General features: G+C 34.4%; 1 protein-coding gene across 3 annotated transcripts in view; it reads left to right on the top strand.

The window, feature by feature from the left end:
- Positions 1-22,062, top strand: part of Pibf1 (progesterone immunomodulatory binding factor 1) — a 203,252-nt gene that overhangs the window by 19,932 nt on the left and 161,258 nt on the right. For all 3 annotated transcript variants that reach the window (XM_010622334.3, XM_010622338.2, XM_010622336.3), the window contains 3 exons: positions 17,548-17,681; positions 20,330-20,438; positions 20,719-20,900. In XM_010622334.3, the coding sequence (XP_010620636.1) occupies positions 17,548-17,681; positions 20,330-20,438; positions 20,719-20,900 (425 nt within the window). The remainder of the gene's footprint in view (positions 1-17,547; positions 17,682-20,329; positions 20,439-20,718; positions 20,901-22,062) is intronic.

A 22,062-nucleotide genomic window follows, 5' to 3' on the forward strand; every position in this document is an offset into this window, starting at 1 on the left:
GGAGAGGGGAGTCGGCAATAAGGTAGGGAAACCAGAAAATGTCATGTCTTGGAAGCTAAGGAAAAAAGTTTGTCTAGGAAGAGAGAGTGATCAACTGTTTCCCTGTCATTGGGAGATCCAATTAGGCAAAGACTGAGAATTTGTGCTTAACAGAGTCATTGAGAACTTTGTCAGGACAGGTTCTGTTGGAGGAGTAGAGTGAGAAGCTTGATGACCATGTGTTTGAGAGTGAAGGGGAGGAAAACAGTTGAGTTTTCCTGAGTAATTTCCTGCTGCATAGGGGAGCAGAGGCAAGGTTGACAGTGACAGGAAAAGTGGGGTCAAAGGAGAGTTGTGTTTTTTTAAGATAGGATAAATCACTACTAATCTACATACGTCACATTGTAAACCTTAGAAATGTTCTCCTTGTCAACATTTGAATTGTTTTCACGGTGGGAAACTGTTATAAATATTATAAGTATGTGTTTATATGTTTTTGTTTCTTTTGGGTAAATTCTTAAAGCATGAAATTTTTCACTTGACTGTTTATAGCTTTTGTTTGTTTGTTTGTTTTTTCTGGTACCAGGGACTGAACTCAGGATCTTGTTCTTGCCAGGCAGGCATGGCACCACTGAGCTAATCCTTGGCCTATAGCTTTTATTATAGGCTGATTTTTTAGTTCAAATAATTGCTTTAAATCTTTCCTACTAGCCTGGCATTGTGGCACATGCCTATAATCCTACTGAGACAGGAGGATCGCTGCAAGTTTGAGTGAGTTTGTAGACAGCCACCTGGGCTACATAGTGAGTTCAAGGGCAGCCTGCACTATATAGTGAGACTTTGTCTCACACATGCACCAAAAAAAGTATATATGTACGTGTGTGTGTGTGTGTGTGTGTGTGTGTGTGTGTGTGTGTATAGATACACACACCCTGCTCATTCTAACATCTCTGTCTGTCACCTTGGGTTAGTTGGTTACTGTTGTTTGTCTTGTCTTTTAAGAATGTCTCACCGGGCATGGTGGCGCACACCTGTAATCCCAGCACTTGGGAGGCTGAGGCAGGAGGATCTCTGTGAGTTGAAGACCAGCCTGGGCTCCATAGTGAGTTCCAGGTCAGTCTCAACTACATAGTGAGACCCTGTCTTGAAAAACCACAAAAAAAAAAAAAAAAAAAAAAAAGAATGTCTCACATGTTCATGTATCTTCATATGTCTTATAACTTTAAACTTTTTATTTAAATCAAAGAGTAAATTTTAGAAAATAACACTACTATGTTATATAGATTCTGCATTTTGTTTCTCTGAACAGTACTGATGTTTTCATTTTAGAAAATTAATTTAATTATACTTAGACTGCATACGTTGTCTTTTGGACAGTAGAGAAAATTTTAGTTCAGTACTTTGGCTGTATGGAACCTGCCCCATGCAAACTGTTCAGAGGTCAGTGGAGATTTATGCCGAATTATCCTCAAAATTTAGTTTCTCCTCTGGTTGTCTTTGAAATGCCTTCCTCACTTTAGGTTGCCCCCAACTGTCTTCTGGTTCTCTAAGATAGAGGGACTGTGGATTTTCCACTGCACTTTACCTATCCATTGTGACCCAGAATGGGTCTGCCCTTTGTCTAAATGTTAAAAAGCAAAAACACCAGGAAATTCTTGGAAGTGATATTTCCTTCAGCTTGTAGATGGACTCTCTTTTGCCAGCTACCTGATCTTGATCATTTTCTTGGGCCTTCAAGTGGTCGATGTTTTAACCAGAATTAATAGTTGATTTTGCAGCAGGATTGGTTAGGTTGGAGTTAATTGGCCACTACATAACACAGATGCAAGTGGAGAAAGAAAATCTAGTCTGTGTAGAATATTAGATACTGTGATTCCCATGGCTTCCCTGAAAAGTACCTGAGCTTCTGTGGAAGCTGTTTTCTCTAAACATTTGGCCTGTCACTTATATAAATGGTACCATGTCATGCAATATGAAGGAAAATAGTAGAAGCTAAATTAAAAATTTTGAAAGAGGATAATTGTAGGATAAGTACAAGAAGAAATTACTGTGTTTTGTAGAGCAAGTGGCAAACAAAAGGAAAGTTAAGAGAGAAAGAAGCAGTCAACAAATCTATATACAGTATCTCAAAAATGATAATGCCGTGGTGACTTACTAAGAGAAACTGATATATTTAAAATAATATTTTTGGTGTTCCTGAGTTTTAAATTTTTTAATTTTTATATGACACAAGTAGATACTAGTAAATAAAATATGAAAACACTAATATAAAGAACAATTTCATAATAAAATAGAGAATAACAATGATTAACATACTACATATCATCTTAAAAGAATGGCAAAAATGTTACTCATAGTACCAGTCATAGACAAAAAAAGATTCTCTCTTACAAAGAAGAAACGTAAAAGGACAGCATTTGCAATGAACAAAAGAAACCAGTAGTATAAATGAGACCAATTAGCATTTGTTTTAAAACATTTTTGAAACAACAGAATAGATAATTTGGCAAGCTTTTTTAACTTCTCCATCATATAGATGGACATACATGGTGTTTTCAAGATCTAGATATTGTAAATTGAGCTGCTATCAACCTAGGTACACATATATCCATATAATATGATGCCTCCTTTGGAAAGATACTTAGAATTAGGGATAGCTGGGTCAAATGGAATTTCTGTTTTTAATATTTTGAGGAATCTCTACACTGATTTCCATCGTGGTTGTACTAGTTTACATTCCCACCAACAGTGTAGAAGAATTCCTTTTACCCCACATGCTTGTCAGCTTTTGATATTTTTGATAATGGCCATCCTTTTTGGAATAAGATGGTATCTCCAAGATACTCAGTTGTAGTTTTCATTTGCATTTCTCTAATGGTCAGTGATGTTAAACATTTTTTCATGTGTTTATTGGTCATTTGTATTTCTTTCACTAAGCAGTTTCTTTGTTTTATGACAGAGTCTCACTTTGTAGGTCAGGCAGGGTTCCAACTTGGAGCAATCATCCTGCCTCAGCCCCCCAAGTACTAGCATTACAGGCCTGCACTACCTCCTCCACCTCCTGAGAAGTTTCTATTCACTTGAATTGCCCATTTTTTGATTGGGTCTTCTATTGTGAGCGATATAGTTTTTTTTGAGTTCTGTATATATTCTAGAAGTTAGTCCTCTGTCCAATAAATAGCTGGCAGAAATTTTTCCCATTCTCTAGTCTCTTCACTCTGTTGGTTTTTTCCTTTGCCATGAAGTTTTTTAATTTGATTTGATCCCATTTGTTGATTCTTCATATTTTTTTATGCTATTGTGATTCTGTTCAGAAAGTCCTTGCCTATCCCTGTTATTTCTCTGAATTTTGAGACTGGCAGTTAAGAAAACAAACTTTTTTTTTCTTTTAATTTTAAAAATGTTCAGCTTGCCTTATCCAAAATGGTCTTTTTTTCACCACATGGTGGCAGCATATATCCATGTATTTTTTTCTTTTTAACCCAGTTTTGGGCCACTTAGAAAATCTTGTTTCTGACCTGGAAGCCAAAGTATTGCATTAAATTACCTTATTTTCATTTATATTTCTTATTTCATAGCAACTGCTTATAATCAACCAAATACTAGTAAAATTCAGTAGTTCTTTAACTGGGATAAAGTATTATAAAAACCGAAACTTTTCTTTCATAATAGGTATTCTTTAGGGCCAAGGATTTAGCAGTGGTGCTGCACCTTCCTGGTGAGCACAGGGACCTGAGTTCAATTCCAGGGAAAGAAAAAATTTTTTAAAAATATGTATTCTTTAGATCAAAAGTGTATCAATTATTACATAAATGTTGCCTACCAAAAAATATTCAGAAATGTTAAAACCACACAGTTAATTTAACTCTGCTTTTGTTCATATAATCTGCTAGTTCTTGGCAAGACTGAAGTTAAAAACTATTCTAGAAATTTTATAGAGTATAATTTCTTTCTCTTTTTTTTTTGGTCCCAGGACCTTGAGCTTGCAAGGCAAGCAGCAGAACCACTGAGCTAAATCTCCAGCCCTATAGAATATAATTCTTGACCTTTAAGAAAATAACCTCCTGGTTTGCCAATTTTATTAAATTCTGGAATATTCTTTCATATTTTTTCCAAGTCTTTAGTTATTTGGAAATAATATTGAGAACTAACACTGGAAAATGGGCCAACTTTTACTTCAAGTCTGGAATATGTAGGACAGCTTTATCATATTTCAAGCTGCATTATATAAATATGGATGTATATGGTACTTAATGCCTGAATAATTATGGATAGTTTTATTTCTTGTCAATTTTATATCAGGTCAAAATTTTGGGGCATTCCATGTAGCTACAGCTATGTATGGGTCTTTTTTTTTTTTTTTTTTGTATTGTGGGGTTAATTTAATGTGTTTCTTCCATTCCAAAGAAAGCAATGTCAATAATACTATACAGTACAAGACATTAATGAGTCAGCACTTAATAAAACTATTAAATTTCATGAGGAAATGGTGAAATATTTCTCTCTTATGAGAACTTTGGTAACTAGGAAGCAAAAAGTGTTTTGTTTTAACATAACTTCCTTGTTTAGAAATACAGCTACATTTCTTGAGAAAAATTCTGCCAGATGCCCTGAAAGGAGGTTTTTCATAAGTATTCATATGTAAATAATCCAGTTAATTTTGTTTGTATGTTAATCAGGTTTTTATGTTTCAGGGAGTGTAAACCTTTCTGAAATTTCTTTCTGTGCTGCCCAATTGATAAGCAATTCTTTTATAAGAAAAGTTTATAATTATCCTCATATTGAACAAATTCGTTAGTAAACAATAGATTTGTCTCTTTAGATTAAATTCAAATTAAATTAGCATACTTAAAATTTTTCCTTTATTTCATTTTTTGGTTTTTGAGATAGGGACTCTCTCTATGTAGTTCAGGCTGACCTTGAATTCACTGTGTAGCCCAGGCTGGCCATGAACTCTCAGTGAGCCTCCTGCCTCAGCCTCCCAAGTGCTGGAATTACAGGCATTTGCCACCATGCCTGGCTTAAAATTTAAATTCATATACTTCTATAGATTCTGATTTTGGTCTAATGTGGAACGAAGAATCCTCAAGTTTTAGTAAACAGCTCACGATTCTAATGTGGTAGGTGCATAGACCATGAACACAAATTATTTTAAAATGAAAAGGTATTTTCTTGTTATTCATTTATTAAGGTTAAAAGCCTTTGAATTCTTAATTAAATTTAATGATTTTAATTTTCTATTTTAATGTTATTCCTTGTTTTTAACATAAAAACACATTTTTAATGTATTTAACATGGTTGAGAATGTATTTGGGAGTAACATTATTGATAGCATTAGACCTTGTTGCTGCAATTCCATTTCTTGCCTATGCCTGTAAAACCTATTTGTTTTTACAAACCTATTGAATTTTTATAAATAATATAAATTACAGATAAAAGTATATGTGGGAAAAGTTCATGGAAAATCTAAACAACAATTTTAAATACTGTATGTCATCAAGAAGAAGTTTTACTTTTTTAAGAGTATGAAAACTTTATTAAGAGAAAGATAGCTTTTGTGTAAGAAAGGCAAAAATGGGACCAGAAAGTGGGTTACCCAAGGCTCTGTCATAAGAGAAACAAACACTTTGCAAAAAATTTAAAATATCAAACTTAAAATCAAGACAATTTTGAAACCAAAGCCAGAAATCTATGAAACAAAGGCCAGGATTTATGAAACAGAAAAGAATCTATAAACAAGAACCAGAATTTAAACAAAAAGTTAGAATTTATAAAGCAGAAAGACCTGGAAGTTATAACCTATGAAAGAAAAGCACTCTTACCAATGATCTTGGTGGGAAAACCTCCAAAATGATAAAGGGCACCAAGTAATCCAAAAATGGTTTCCAAATAAACAAAAATAATCCAAACGAGAAATATTGTAACTCCCAACCTGCTAGATTTCTGAAACACAAGTTCATGTTCTCTAAAATCAATAAATTCTGAGAACAGTGGAGATTAAAAGTAGGAAAACTTTATGGAGAGAAAGATGGCTTCTGTCTAAGAGAGACAGAAGGGGGACCAGAAAGTGAGTTGCCTCAGGAAGAAGCTTTATTTACCTTATTGTTTTATATATATTATGTGAGGAAAGTATTTTTTATAAAGTGTAACAGGACTTATTTTTCATTTGCTACTGCATTTATGATCTTAACTAGATCTGGTAACACTTCTAATTTTTAATTTCGGGGTGAGTTTTAGGGGTTTATTAGATTTTAAGATGAAATTTGAACAAAGCTAAGAAGGTATAGCTTCATATTACAGCAGGGGAAGCCAACTCCTAAGGGACCTTATTACCAGATACCTTCACTTAAATTCAGAGCCTCCATGGCCACTTCATTCTGTGCATCTCTTATGTTTCTCAAACCAGAATTCATATTATTGAGTGTCTTAAGAGTTGGTTTTTTTTTTTTATCATTTTTAACTTTCTGACTTAATTTCTTTTTGTTGTTGTTTTAGTTTTTTTTTTTTCTCATTGAGTTTATTGGTACATTTTAGGTATATAGTACAATTACGTTCATCATTGGGATCTTGTAACTTTACATGACAGGTGGTCTTGATTCTTATTTTTTCCCCTTGTCCCTGTCTTCCCTTCACCCCCTCCTCCCTTCCCTGTTTACAAATACTTTATTTCCATTTTTTCATTTTCTCATTTTTTTTTCTTTCTGACTTAATTTCTTTAATGATTTCAGAAATTAGTATGCTAGATATTTGGGATTAATAATTTATGAAGAAGTACTCTCACTGTGATGTCAGAGTTAGTGTTTGCATTTAATGACATACCATTAGATCCCATACAGATTTATAAACAGCAGTTAATTTGTGAAATACACATTTTGCTTAAATAAATGTGAGTTGCTAACATGGATCACTGTATGAATAAGTAAATAAAAATAAAGTAAAATAAAAATGAAGTAAAAATAAGTAAATAAAATAAAGAAAAATTGTGACAGTATTGACTTTCCATGCAACTTGGTACAGCCATGCCAAACTTAGAACTAAATAAACTCCTATTTGTTTTACCATTTTAAAGTTCAGTTATATATTCAGCATAGGATACTGAATATATAAGTATTACTGTTTAGGTTTAGTTGAAAGGAGGAAATAAAGGGAGCCTAGGATATGACATTATGAACAAATTTAATTTCCTTTGGGCAAGCTAGAGTTCTATATATATATATATATAAACAATTTACCATAAAATGCATATTAATATAATTTATTATTTGTCACAGCAGTGAAGGTTGAAGGGTTTAGCTAGATATTTCTCACCTGACAGAGGCTTGGGTAGTGTGAAATCTTTAGTCAGATGTTTGGAGCAAGGACGAAATGGCTGAAATATCAGTCCCTTCCCACTCGCTCTCCACCTGATTTGCATAGGCATCCTACAACATGGCAATCTCAGCACAAGGCAATTGGCATCCTGCAAAGCAGGCATTGAGGAAATTTAGGCCAAAGCGTAAAGGCTTTTTAAGACCTAATTTCAGAGCCCAGAAAGTTATGTCTGTCATGTTCAGATCATTAAGAGGAATCCACTCTAGAGAATAGCTTGCCACATACAAAGGAAGAAGTTGATAGAATCCATCTTGCAGATAGGCTACCACCATTTGGGAATTTTCTCCTCTGCCTGAGGGAGAGCCTGGAGACAATATGTGAGAACCCCAAAGCAGAGCTTGGCCTATAAAAAAATCTCTGAATCTCCTAAGTGAAATAAATAAGTCACACATATGCAAATACCAAATAGTTTCTCTGGTGTGAAAAGCTAAAATAGTACTCAAGATCCTAACGGGACAATTAGCAATGTGAAGTAGGAAGAAAAGGACCAAAGGTGTAGGGACAGTGAGAAGGATAGGGAAAAGGAAAAAAATATGAGAAAATGTAAAAATGGAATTAAAGTGTTTGAAGGTGGGGAGGGGAGGAGGGGCTGAAGGGAGGGTGGGGACAAGCAGAAAATATGAGAACCAAGACCTGGCATGTAGAGGTACAAGATCCCAGTAATGAATGTAACTCTACTGTATACCTAGAATGTACCAATAAATTCAATTTAAAAAAAAAACAAACTTTGAATCTCTCCCTCAACCTCTCACCCCAAGGAAGGAGGATTAAATCATCTTTAGCTCCAGAAAGCTGAAGAACAGACAAAAGTGTTTCATTAAAAGAAAAAAAAATTTCCATTTTGACCTTCATCCATAGTTCTCTGTGTTTATAAGAAATATGCATAATGCAAGTTGATGAGGAAACATTGAAAAAAGAATGGACCAGGACTTATGACAGAAGACAATGGGAAGGTAATATTGATGTCTGTAGACAGAGTGGGATGTATGGTATAAACCATAAAACAAGATAACAGTATGTTAATGAAAGTTGAATTTATAGACAGACATAAATATCAAATGACATACTAATATAAAGTAAAACTTAGAGAAATGAAAATTTGATGAGGCTGCAGTGAAGTTTGGGAAATTCAATATCCTTTTTTTGAAAATTGGATTGATGTAATGGACAAGAAAATGAATGAGGTCTAGAAGAGCTAACTCAGTAATTTTGATGAAGTTGCTCTATAGAGAACGTAACATTCTTTGAAATCAATGGAAATTAGAATATTTTATCCTAAAACTCTAGAGCCACATTTAAAAACTATGCCAGAGGAAAAGCTATCGTCCTAAAATGCCTTTGTTATTAAACAGAAAGGCAAGAAATAAAGATGTGCAATGAACATATTTAAAATACGAATAGAAATAAGGTGTTTAAAATTAATGGACATTAATGAAGAATATAATGCATGTAGCAACAATCTTAAAAACTCAAAGTGAAGGGCTGGGGATTTAGCTCAGTGGTTCTGGCGCCTGCCTTGCAAGCACAAGGACCCGAGTTCAATCCCCGGTACCAAAACAAAAACTCAAAGTGAAATGAACCAACAAAATGCAGCTTACTGAAGTGACAGAAATGAACTTCAGTTGTTCATGAGTCCACCTTGTGAAAGAAATATTTTCCCTCCATCAGTCTCTGCCAAGGAAGGTAAAGGACTCATGAACATCATTGAACATGTAAGTACCATCTCTTAGAAGGGAGAAGAGGCTATCAAAATAACTTTGCACTATCAATATGTTAATGAAATGCAGTTAATTTATATTCCAGTATTTTTTTGATTATTTGGGAAGAAGGTTTGAAAATAAATATAATACAGGACAGGATTGAATGTGGGTAAAGAATTTTACTCCTAAGAAAAAATAAATTCATAAGGATTGCCAAGAAAAGTATGAAAAAGATGTGGTTGGGGCAAGTTGAGAGCAAAAGCTCAAGGTAAATTTCAAAACCTACATACTCATCTAAATGTGATCCTGTTATAAAAACAGACAAATATCAATGGAAGTATATCTCACAACCACAATAGTGATAGTTCAGTTGGAAGAGAATTACTATAAAGGTCCTAGCAGAAGTGAATATTCATCTGTTAAAAAAATGTTTGTCATCACAGTTTACACAATATGTAAACATTACTTTCACATGGGCAAAATTCAGGAGGGGCCGGGGATTTAGCCCAGGGTACTGCCATCTGCTTCGCAGCGCAAGGTCCAGAGTTCAATGCCTGGTACCAAAAAAAAATTTTTTTTTCAGGAGAAAAAGTAGGCAGTTACTTTAACAATCACAGATATTTTTAACTTATGGTTTATAGATCTTCAGAGGATATGAAAAATTATTTTTAATTGAAATTTAGCATTTTCCTCAATTATAGATAGAAAATACAACAACTTCAATTAAAATTCAGCTCTGGAGTTTCACTAAGTATAGGTGATTAGTGACTAATGCATGAGATGTGGAGATATAAGCATTTCCATCATTGTAGAGAGTTTTACTGTACAGCACTGTTCTAGAGGTCAGGGTAGTCTTAACTAAGACATAAGAATCTAACAGCTTTAGAAAAAGACAAAGAAGATGCAAAGTTTAATATATATGTGCATACTTGGGGAAAAAATTAGAAACTCAAATGATAAATTTTAATACCAATACTATTTAAAGCTCTTGTAAATTAACAAGAAAAAGGCAACCCAATAGAAAAATGGATAAAGATTGTAAGTAGACATTAATAACAAGTGCAAATTCAAATGGCTAGCTAGTCAAACTTGTTGGCATTTTGTGTAGTATACTTACAATAACAAAGAACTGAGGATGCCAAAATGAAAAAAATAATAACTATGTAGACATTAAGTCAGAAGATACAGGTGTTGCTGCTGACGAAAACGTGAACTGCTGCAGCCTGTTGGACAGCTACCTAGCAGCCCTGATTAAAGTGGAAAGTAAACATCTTTCAACACAGCAACTGCACTGTTCGCACTGTGTACCCTAAAGTAGGGCAGCAGAGTAGCAGTGTGTCACATATGTGCTCAAGGAGGGTTAATGTAGCACTGTTTCTGGCAGCAGGCAAGGGAAGGGAGATTGGGAGGAGCAGTGGAGGGACAAGGAAGCAATAAATGCCATCAACACAACAGCAAGGAAATGGTGTAAACCACAGTACAGTCTGTACTGAAATACTGTGCACCCTTTAGTATGATTCATTGAGGATTTCCACAGAGTATTGCTAAGTCAGAATTCAGGAATTACTTTTTTTTTTGCTCTGGGGGTGGGGGTACTGATTGGTCCCTGCTCTGTGTGTGTGTGTGTGTGTGTATACATGAACATAGAGAATAGCAAAATATGAGTATTAATGGATGAGGGTAAAAGGAAAGGTGAGGGAGTTTTTTTTTAATCCTCTCAAACTCAGTATATATGAAATTCTCATATATGTTCATTTACTTACATAAATTATTTTTAAAAATTGTTTTATGCCGGGTGTGATGGCACACACCTGTAATCCCAACACTCGGGAGGCTGAGGCAGGAGGATCACTGTGAGTTCGAGACCAGTTTGGGCTACATAGTGAGTTCCAGGTCAGTCTCAACTACGTAGTGAGACTCTGTTGCAAAAAAACAAAAGAAACAAACAAACAAAATTGTTTTAAATGTTAAAATGTTTGAAATAAAACATTTATTTTCCATGTTAAATTTTTTGGGCAATACATAGAATTTTTAGGATAAATTTGGTTCAACCAAATAGCTTAAATACCTATTGAAACCCATGATTTCAAATTTGTTCCAGTAGTTTGCAGAATAAAATATTAGCAGTGAAATTATCTGTTAACACATTGATATACCATTTTGCAGTGGCAGATTTTGCTAGATTAGCTCGGAATCAAACCTGAATAGTCATACAGTATGTAGCACAGCAACAGGCATGCATAAATGTGTCAGTGAGTGAGCAAGCACTTGCTTTGCACAGACAGCAGTTAGGCCCAGAAAAATTGGCTTGCAGCAGTAAGTGGCTGGGACAGAATATGAACCTGGCTCTCATTCAACCACATGTGATGGAAGATACATTATTTCCATCTAGATCATTTGACTTTTTTCTTTCAAAAGTGATATAACTTTTACATTTGAATTAACATTTATTCAAATAGATATCATTAACAAAAATAGCATGCAATGTATTCATAATTTTTAATACAGAGCAGACTTTTAGTACTTCAGTTTTGTCTATATTTAGAAGTAAAAATTTTTAAAAAGGCCTAGTTCTTGAAAAATCTCAACAATGATTAAAAGACTGGAAGTAAACAAGACTGTTGTTACTTAAGAAGACAGTCCATAACAATCAGAGATAAATTAGTTTTGTTATTCTTTTCAGTAATAGTTGCTTGGATTAGGCTGTTGATAATGTGAAACTTGTGGGAATTCTGAGGAATAAATTCTTACTTTTCCAGAACAACTAACAAGCCATTTCTTATCATTCACCAAATAACTCTCCAATGTACACTGCTAGTGATTTCAATTACTACTTTAAGGTAAATGACAGAATATTATGTTTCTAGTAGTTGCCCTATCTGTCCACAGTCAGTAGACCACTTCATTTAGATCGTACTTTCTTCCCAGTTTACATGGTGTGAGAGACAAAACATTTGAATGATGCTTAGAAATCCATTCATCCCAAAGTAAAGGTTACACACTGTTTAAAATATGCCTACTTAATTCCATCTTTATTTTTTTGTAAAAAAAATGTTTTGCTTCCTGAAATGATTTTTAAAGTATGTATTTAAGGAGTAATTATAAGATTGTTTTAGATGAGAGACTCCAAAATTAACTTTGATTTGTGGCATGTCTTATTGAACCCATGGTAGTTATAGTTGAAGCCCTTTTAACACCATGTATTTGATTACTGGATAATATTTTATGATCAGTGGTTTTATGGTTTCATATAATAGATTCTTCAAGAAAAAAAAAAGGAACCTCAAAAAAAGTGGATTTTGTATGATTTTAAGAACCTGGATTCTAGCTCTACCTCTCTGCTGGCAGTGGAGTCCTGAATGCAGCCCTTCTAGGCCTTAACCCCCTTGTCTTGAAACTAAGAAGATTGTAGTATATTATCTTCAGTGAATCTTTATTTCTGAAATTCTGTGTCTCTAAAATGGTTATTTCTTGCTGTTTGGAAATAAGAGAAATAGGGAAAAAAATAACATCAGATTATGAAAATCAAAGATCTGTTAAGTAGTGGATAACTTAGTCAAAGCACTCTATTAGGTAAGAGTTTTAGTTTCTTATATCAGCCAAGTACTAGAGAAATACACAGAACAAAAATGTGCACCACCCACTATAAATGACCTTTTTCATTTCTTATAGACACATAACTGAACTTTGTGCTCAGGTGACGTTTGCCCCATAGAAGCTCTTGTTTTGTTTTTCAAAATGATTAAATGTAAGATACATAAAGAAATTTTAATTGTGGAACTCTGGATTTTTCACAAAGCAAATCCACGCATTTAACAACCACCTACATTAAGGCAAAGAAACTCCATTGATGCTGTCTCTCAAAATCTTTGCCAAAATTCTACACATATGCTACATAGCATTATTGTTTCAGCTGTGGAGTTTTATTTGCAGATATATCGTGATCTTTCAGCTGGAAAACTAATAATTTGTTAAGTACTTACTAATTGTAAATAATTTTCTAAACCCTAAGTGAATCATTTTAACAGATAGTGCTGTGTAGTTCGTACATGTTATAACATTAGTTTGCTCTACAGACATTTCCAGGGAGAAAACTATTTTAAAATTCCTGAGTATACAGAGATAAGACAGGTTTGGTTTTTTGGGTTTGTTTGTTTTTGTTTTTTGCTGTACTGGAGAGTGAGCCTGGGGAGCACAGAGCTACGTCCTGTACCCTTTTTATTTTTTATTTTGAAACAGGATTTCACTAAGTTACCCAGGCTGGCCTCAAATTTGTGATCCTCTACAGCCTTCTGATGAACTGGTATTATAGGTATGTGCACCCTGTCTGGCTGATAAGTTAGGTCTTTAGGGAGCTCAGTCCTAGGTGGATATAGAGAAGAGGAAGGTAAAAAACATGCCATTAAAATAACATAGCTTTTCAGGTTAGAGCTAGTCTGTTTTATTTCCTCATAGGAGTAATTTAGGAGATAGAAAAAATGATATTAACTGTAGAGTCACTTCCTTATCTGTAGAAAGCTGACAAATGATTGAATGGATACTCAGTGCCTTGGGTTGACTCTTATTTTCCTTATGTATTTTTTTAAATTAGAAATTGAAATTTGGCTGCTAATCTGTTTACTATTTTATACAAATTGTTTTAATTGGAGTGGGCTGGTGAGTAGAAATTTTGTATGTCCTTTATGTTTGAAAAGATTAAAGTTTTTACATTTTGTTTTGGTCTATTTAATGACCTGTTTTGCTTCCCCTTTTCCACAGACATTAATTGCAGACCTTCTATTTAACAGAAAGTACTATAGAACTTTTTAGTTTTTTTCCCCTGATGTTGTGGGAATAATGGCTGCTACTGTACACGTGATACATTTTCTGGCAGAGGTAAAAATGAGGTATTATACAACAGTGTACGAGGGACATCTGCTCAGCATTGAGACTTAGAGCACGTGTTCCCATGGCAGTTGATGCCAATGGAAGACTGGAGGGGAGAACTCCCCTTTAGCCGTATCTACAAATCCCACATGCTTATAAGGTTTGGTTCACGTTTAGAAAACACAGTTGTTTCCCATTTTCCAATGTCTGCCTTACTCTATTTCAGTTTGTATTAATGAGGCAGATTATTTTTTGTCTTCAAAATAAAGGAATTTATAAGAGTAATTTCTTCACTTGAAAAGTCCTAAATAAAATATGTATTGGTAGAAAGGATGCTCCCATAGTGAAGTTTTGCTTGTACTTGCTTATATTGTATCTATTTAAGAAAAAAAAAAAAAGCTGGATGTGGTAGCACACACCTGTGATCCCAGTACTCAGGAGGCTGAGGCAGGTGGAGCGCTGCAAATTCGAGGTCAGCCTGGGCTATATAGTGAGTTCAGGGCCAGCCTGAACTACAAAGGGAGACCCTGCCTTAAAATATAAATAAGAATATAAGGTTTATATGTACATACATACATTTGTACCTACACAGATAGAAGTTATATACACAGACATTCTCCCATGGAATCGTATACCAGGAGCTCATAACCCAAGTATTTCACACTCCATTGCTATTTTGTTCTCTCTAGATCTTTATGCTTTTCAATTCTAGACTTCCACCCTCAAAAAAAATAAATAACCTGCTTCTTTGTACATCTGTATCATCTCGACACTCCACCGTACCAGATTCCTCATTGTAAACCAGTAGCACATTCTCTTCTTAACAGTGGAAGTCTTGCTCTAGATTTAGTCCTCCTTTTCACTTCCACTGCGGCCTCAGTTACTTCTATGTGTTTGACCTTGAATTTTATTGATCTCATCTCTATTCGTTGCCTCATCTGTACTTTCTCAGTCTCTTAACCTACATTCTATGCCTTGTTGCCCAGAACTGATTTACTTCTAAAGTTATCACTTTAGTTTGGGCCACTAAACATATAGTTACCTGTATTTTCATGTTTATCATCTGCTCCCAACTCATTTTAACAAAATTTCCAATTCATATAATTTGTCACTTCCTTCCTGAATTTATTTCCTTCCCTATATATCATGTTACAAGTCTTAAACTTTTCTCTTGCCTTGCCAGTGTCCTTTAATTCCTTTCCCAACTTTTCTAATCAAACCAGGTTGAGTAAACCTCGTCTCGTTTTTCTAAGCACTGCTGTCAAAAATCACATAAGCTACTGCAAGTGCTTCAAGTCTCGTTGTTACCAGCCTTCCATGGGCCCACAAATTGTGGGGTAATTCTGTTTTTTCTAGCCCTCTCCTTTTCTAAAGAGGTTATTTTAGGCATTCATCATTCTCCTCACATCTCCTCCAACTTTCTCTTTCCTTCTCACCCTCAGCAGATGACGTCGTATTTTAATTCACTGAGAAAGTGGAAATCCTCAAATAAGAACTTCCACAATTTCCTGCCACCGAACCTACAAATATAGGTTCACATCTGCCCTCATTTTGGTTAGTTTGCTTTTTCTTGCTGTTTGCAGTGGGAAGACTCGCTCAAGGAGTGGAAAAATCATATGCCTTTAGGAACCAAGTGGAAAATTATAAAAAAGGGAAGCATTTGGATAAGGAGAAGGCCATAACCCGTGGCAAATTGATAAGAGCTACCTTAAAAATTCAAGTTTCTAATACTGCATCAGCTGGGGAAACATCTATGATAAGTCTAGTTCCACTCCTAGACTAGTCTGTATATCTGGATTCTGGATCCCATCCCCTGAAGCCTTCTTAGGGGCTTAACCCTCTAGAGTATTCCTCATTTCTCCAAAATTAATCCCTCTTTGGCAGTTACCTCTTTCCCATCAGTATTTGAACATTTTCAAGGTTGAACCATCTTTTACTAATCCATTAGCCCTGCTTGCTTCTTCCTTTTCTTTCTCCACCTTTATTATTAAACTGTAGAATGAGTAGGTTGCTGTTTCGGTGTGACAGACTTAGACTGGAGTCCCTGTTTCTTGCTGTCTGAGACTTGCCTCTTGAAGCCTGTTTTCTCATCTATGAGGTTAATCTTTATGCTTAGTCATAAACTGTTGAGATTATACATATAAAATAGCACAAAACAAGGACATACTGAGTGTTCAGATATATTTGCCTTAGTTTCTGGTTCTCCGCCTTCTGTCTCTAACCGCGAATACTTAAGAGCCTTTTGTTGTTTGTTTTCTCAGTGGTGCTCATACTAATCCCTGCTTCATCTCCTCAGAGCTCTTTCCCACTGTTACGCACACCTCTCCTTTGCCCTGTGCTTCTGTTAATGCTCCTTTGGGTTCATTGGCCTCTTTATCTTTTGCCATCCTTTAAGTGTTTATATGCTTCATCATTCTATTCTACATTCTTTCATGTCTTTGTGCACTTATTAAACTATCCATTTGACTATGATTTCTCTGGAAGCCAAAGCAAAGAAAGAGCATTATAACTATTAGTTTATAGCTAATCATCATTATTGTGTTAGGCCTTTTTATAGTCACATTGTATGTATTACTTGATATAATCTTTGCAAGAACTGAGGAAACACTGAAGTACAGAGAAGTAACTAAGCTGTCCAATGTCATATGTGAGTATTTTAGTTCTAGACAATTCCAGGGCTTACCTCCTAGCCATAAGACTATGCTCTCTTCCAAAACAGTTATGTGATAAGTAGTATTTAGAAACGTAAAACATTATTCAAGGTAACTAAAGTTTCTTTAGGATTTATGTCTGAAATGATGTATATGATGATCCTTTGGGAAGTAGTAGAACATACTCAGCTGTAATCCTATAATAAATACCAGAATAACATTCCATCCTCATAGAGAACTTCAGTGGGACAGAACATAATACCAAACCAAAGCAAAACACACTCTGTGCAATGGATGCACCTTGAGATTATATTCTTTAAGTGAAATAAATGGGACACACGTGTTTAAATACTTAAATAGTGTTTCTCTGGTGTGAGAAAGTGAAAGTGGAGATAAGGACTAAAATGTATAATAGATATTGCAAAATGGAAAGAAAATGTTCAAATGGGAAAGGGAATGAGGGAGAAAGGAAAGAAGGGACAAGAAAAAGTGAAAATAGAAGGGAAAAGTAGAAACAAGGCTTTTGTACATAGGGAGGGGAGGGAGCATATGGGGAGGGCAGGATAAAGTAAAATATTTTTAAAAGTAGAAACAAAACTTTTGCACATATGGGAGGGAGGGTATGGGAAAAGGGAGGTGGGATATATCATGTACAGGTGCATTCCCTACAGTGAGTGTTATCATTATGTATGCCTAAAATTTACCAATAATGATTTGCAGTTAAAAATAGTAATAGTAATCTAGTAATTGAAACATACTTATCGTATTTGTTCTTTAGAAAACTATTTAGGTTTTAAACAAATGAGCTTACAAACCACTTTGTGAAGATTATCTATCTTTGATTAGAGAAAAATTATTAAATACTGTAGAAAAAATGATTTTTAAAAATGTAATTACAAGGACATTCACAGCTTAAGAGGAAATATACAGAATTTGGTCAACTATATTTTGAAATGTCTTCTTATTCCTTTGATTTGTAGACATATGAGGAAGATAGAAGAAACTACTCTGAACTTCAAATTAGATGTCAACGTTTGGCCTTAGAATTAGCAGACACAAAACAATTGATTCAGCAAGGTGACTACCGTCAAGAGAACTATGATAAAGTCAAGAGGTAAACAGACAGTCAAGGTGGCTATAGTATTTCTCATTTTTATCAAAATCACCCAGCCTCTCCTTTAAGCCAAAGAAATGAACATTCCGGGGAGTCGGAAGTGAAGTCTGTGACATGAAACACTTTGCCTCCAGTGTACTGTGTCATGAATAAACTCTTACTTTTACTTTAGAAACAAACAAAAAAAAAAAGGGCCAGGGATTTAGCTCGTGGTTCTGCCACCTGCGTTACAAGCCAAGGACCTGAGTTCGATCCCCGGTACCAAAAAACAAAAAACAAAAAAACAAACAAAAAAAAATATCACCTAAATTCTTACCTTCAGCATCATTAATTCTACCTTTATTTTTCCTTGCACAAAAGCATGTATGTTTGATAATTTGTTGGGTATAAGTTGTATTTTTATATTAGTTCTTTTGATTTTATTTAAAAGTTGCTGTTCTCTTATAAAATGTGAAATAGGAACCCAGTAAAATATATGTGTAAATATTTTCTAAATGTTATTGATGATTATTTTTATGGATAGAGTCAATTTAAATACTTAAGTTCCTCCATTTTATAGCATTTTTCTTCTAACAAAAGACACTTTTAAAAAAAAATACTTCATGAGACTTTCCCAATTGTTACTCCTAAGTAACTTTAGCAGATATATTCCTTTAAGTAGAATATACTTTAGTGTTGTTTGTACAGTAATTTAATAAACTACTTTTTAGCTATATGTTCATGAGTAAATCTCTTCATTCTAACTTTTCCCATTTATGAGATGGTACTAATATAAATAACTGCATTCATACCGGGGATTTAGCTCAGAGGCACTGCACCTGCCTCATAAGTGCAAGGTCCTGAGTTTGCTGTCCAGTACCCAAAATATAAAATAAGTAAGTAAATAAATAAATAACTTCATTATATAAACTAAAATCAAATATAGAAACCTTTATGAGAGTTCATATATAGTTATAAATTACATATACATTTGTATATATGGTGAATGACTTCATCCCTAAGTTTTCATTGCTGAACCTACTGTACCCAAAAGTAATTCTTTTTTTCCCCCCAAAAGTAATTCTTAAAAAATAGTATCACACAATGAATATATGTTAAAGGGATGCTTTAAATTATATAATTTAAGTTATAAATTATATAATAAATGTAAAAAACCAAAACTAATAAAAAAAGCATTTTCAAATAGTTTATGTTGGTAAGATGATCCTTCTGAGCTGATATTTTTGTGTCCCCTCTTCCACTAAAAGTCTTTAGCAGTGATAGAGAAAATATAAAAAATGTCACCAGGATAATCCAGAGGGGCTATGAATGTTGGATAAGTGAAACAAGATTAGGCATCTGTTGATGATTATTGAGGCTGGGTGATAGAAATATGGATGCTCATTACATCATCTCTATTTTTATATGTATTTTCATTTTCTGTAATAAAAACCTAGGAAAGGAAAATAGAACCTTGATGGAAAAGCATGATAGACATTTTCATGTGGTACGAATGCTACACAAAAACAAATGAGGCACTCATACTAGGAACCTTTGGTTTACTGCATACAGTGAATGAGTTAAAAAAAAAATGAACAGGTTATAAAAATATAAGGTAAACAAGGGGTGGGAAGTATATGCCCTTGATAAATTCTCACAAGTATGCAAAAAGAAACAACTCTGAATGTTAAGTGCATCATTATTATAAAGAATTCATATGCTTTTGAATAGCAGAATTAAAAAGTAAATTGTGATTTATTTTTATAGTATAATTCTAAAATTTAGCAGTTAAAATCATTAAATTACATCTGAATGCTTCTTTTTTTTTTTTTTGGTACGGGGATCAAATTCAGGAACTCAGGACCTTACACTTGCAAGGCAGGCGGCAGTACCACTGAGCTAAATCCCCAGCCCTGAATGCTTTTCCTGCTTTCTTTTCTCTTTTCTTTTGTTTTCTTTCTTTTTTTCTTAGTAATTCCTTGCCTTCTGGCATAACGTAAAGTTTTTAGTTTTACTTTACAATTTAATTGCCTCGGCACTTAAAGGAGTTCTGAAGAGTTCTGGCTTATTTCAGTGAGAAATACTATTTAGAAGTTCAGCTGGTATGAAAATGGAAATCAAAACTATGTGGGTATAGGTATCTACTGTGCAAAGTAGTAAGTGCTAAGTTGCAAGGGGGTTTTGACTCTGAACTGAGCTACGTGTAAATTCTTTTAAAAGAATTTAGTAAAAAGTATCGGTTACTTTTTTTCCCATTTGGTGCTACTAGAAGGATTCTGCATTATACTGGGCTGCATCCCCAGCCTTTTTTTTATTTTTTATTTTGAAAGCAGGTCTTGCCAAGTTGCTAAGTTGCCCATACTGGGCTCAAACTTGATCCTGCGGCCTCAGCCTCCCAAAATGATAGGATTACAGTATCTATCTACCACCACACCTGGCTATATTTATTTTTTGAAGGTAATAAATTGATACTTAATTATCTGAACAAGTCTTGAACAGAGTTCCTTCACAATTTGAAAAGTCGATACTTTACTGTATATAAAATGAAACAAAATCTTCTCTGCCTAATATCACTACTCAGTTTCCTGATACATGGTCAACCCTTTTAAAATGCTCAATTTAAAAGAAGATGTAAATTTTACACATGTATTTGAATGTTACTTTAATAGTGAACGTGATGCATTTGAACAAGAAGTACTTGAGCTTAGGAGAAAACATGAAATACTTGAAGCCGCTCATATAACTCAAGCTAAAGAAAGAAGTGAATTATCAAAAGAGGTAAGCTTATAATAGTCACTTATATTTTATTGTATAATATAAATGGAAAATAGCACAGGGTAAAATAATGGGAGGGAAATTTTGCTTTTTTGATGTAGTTGCCAGGAAAGAAAAGAGACTTTGAGTAGTTCTTTTTTGGTAGATGATTGCAAGGGAGGGTTTAGTCTGCCCTCCTAAGGGCAGTTTTTATGTGGCAAGCAGGAATGTAATGAAAGGAGTTAACAGGCGGCCATGAAGCGGAAGGTGGCGCTCCTCTGACAGTGCCTCTCTTCACCCACAGGTAGTTACCTTACAGCAGACTGTTACTCTGCTGCAGAAGGATAAAGAGTACCTCAATCGCCAGAACACTGAGCTCAGTGTGCGTCGTGCCCACGAGGAGGATCGCCTTGAAAGGCTTCAGCTTCAACTGGAGGAAACCAAGAAGGCCAGGGAAGATATGTATGAAAAATATGTAGCATCCAGGCAAGACTTACTGTGTTTTCTACATTAACATATAGAAATTAGCAATATTTTTTGAGAGGACTGTTGGCTTGGGGGAAGATGGCTTTTTAAGATGTACATAGGATGATATTATGATAATACTTCATTCTATTTCCTTATATTTTCTAGTCTATTTAAGACAGTTTGCTTTTCCTAATAACATCAAAAGCCTATTTTTTTAGGCACAATCTTTTTAGTTCCCTATAACTAATATTATAAATGATTTTGGAAAAGGCATGTAAGTATCTCTGTAGATACATTATTTTGAATAAAATTGAGTATGCTGATGATTTCCTGACTCTGAAACATAAAAGAAGAATGAGGCATTATAGCATATTGTTTTCAGTTTTTGTGTTTTCTCTCCTTCTAGATGAGTATAGGCTACTAGAGTTTCTTTATGTTAATAGGCCCTAGGACCCCTAAGTTACTTGTTTTCATCGGCCCCTCAAAAGCTAAAACAAGGGAAGCTGAGACAGGAGGATCATGAGTTTGAGCCAGCTAGGACTACATAGTGAGACCCTGTGCCGAAAACAACAACTACAACAAAAAAAAGCTAAAACAAAATTGCAATTTTTTTCTTTTAACAGTTTATATGTTCATAACTGTTTGGGTGGCCAGGGATTCAGCTCAGTGACACTGCACCAGCCTTGAAAGTGCAATCCCTGGTACCAGGAGGAAAAACAAAACAAAACAAAAAATGTTCATAACTTTTTCTCTGGCATTAGTATTTTTTCATCAGTGTGTGATATACTTGCTAATATAGCTGCTGTTGTGCTTGAAAAGAAGCGTTATTATAAAGTCAAAGTGATTTTGTTTTTATGCTTTTGTTCATATTATTTATGTCTCTACATGTACTGCACCAGATTATTATTTGTTTGTTTGTTGTTTGTTTTGTAGCAGGGATCAAACCCAGGACCTTGCACTTGCAAGGCAGGCGCTGGAACCACTGAGCTAATAATAATAAAAATAATCTGTGGCCCCCAGATTATTATTTTTAATTGAAAGGCATTCTGTATTTATCAGTTTTCAACTCAGCCATTTGCTTTAAAAAATATGAGTAAGATATTTTTGAAGATGAGTAACCAGCATGACCTACTAACATCTTATGTAATAGTTAAGCCTTTGGAGTACTATGTTTGACAGG

Source organism: Fukomys damarensis, unplaced genomic scaffold (genome assembly GCF_012274545.1).
Source record: "Fukomys damarensis isolate Sample0158 unplaced genomic scaffold, DMR_v1.0_HiC HiC_scaffold_6, whole genome shotgun sequence".
In the NCBI taxonomy this organism is placed as follows: domain Eukaryota; kingdom Metazoa; phylum Chordata; class Mammalia; order Rodentia; family Bathyergidae; genus Fukomys; species Fukomys damarensis.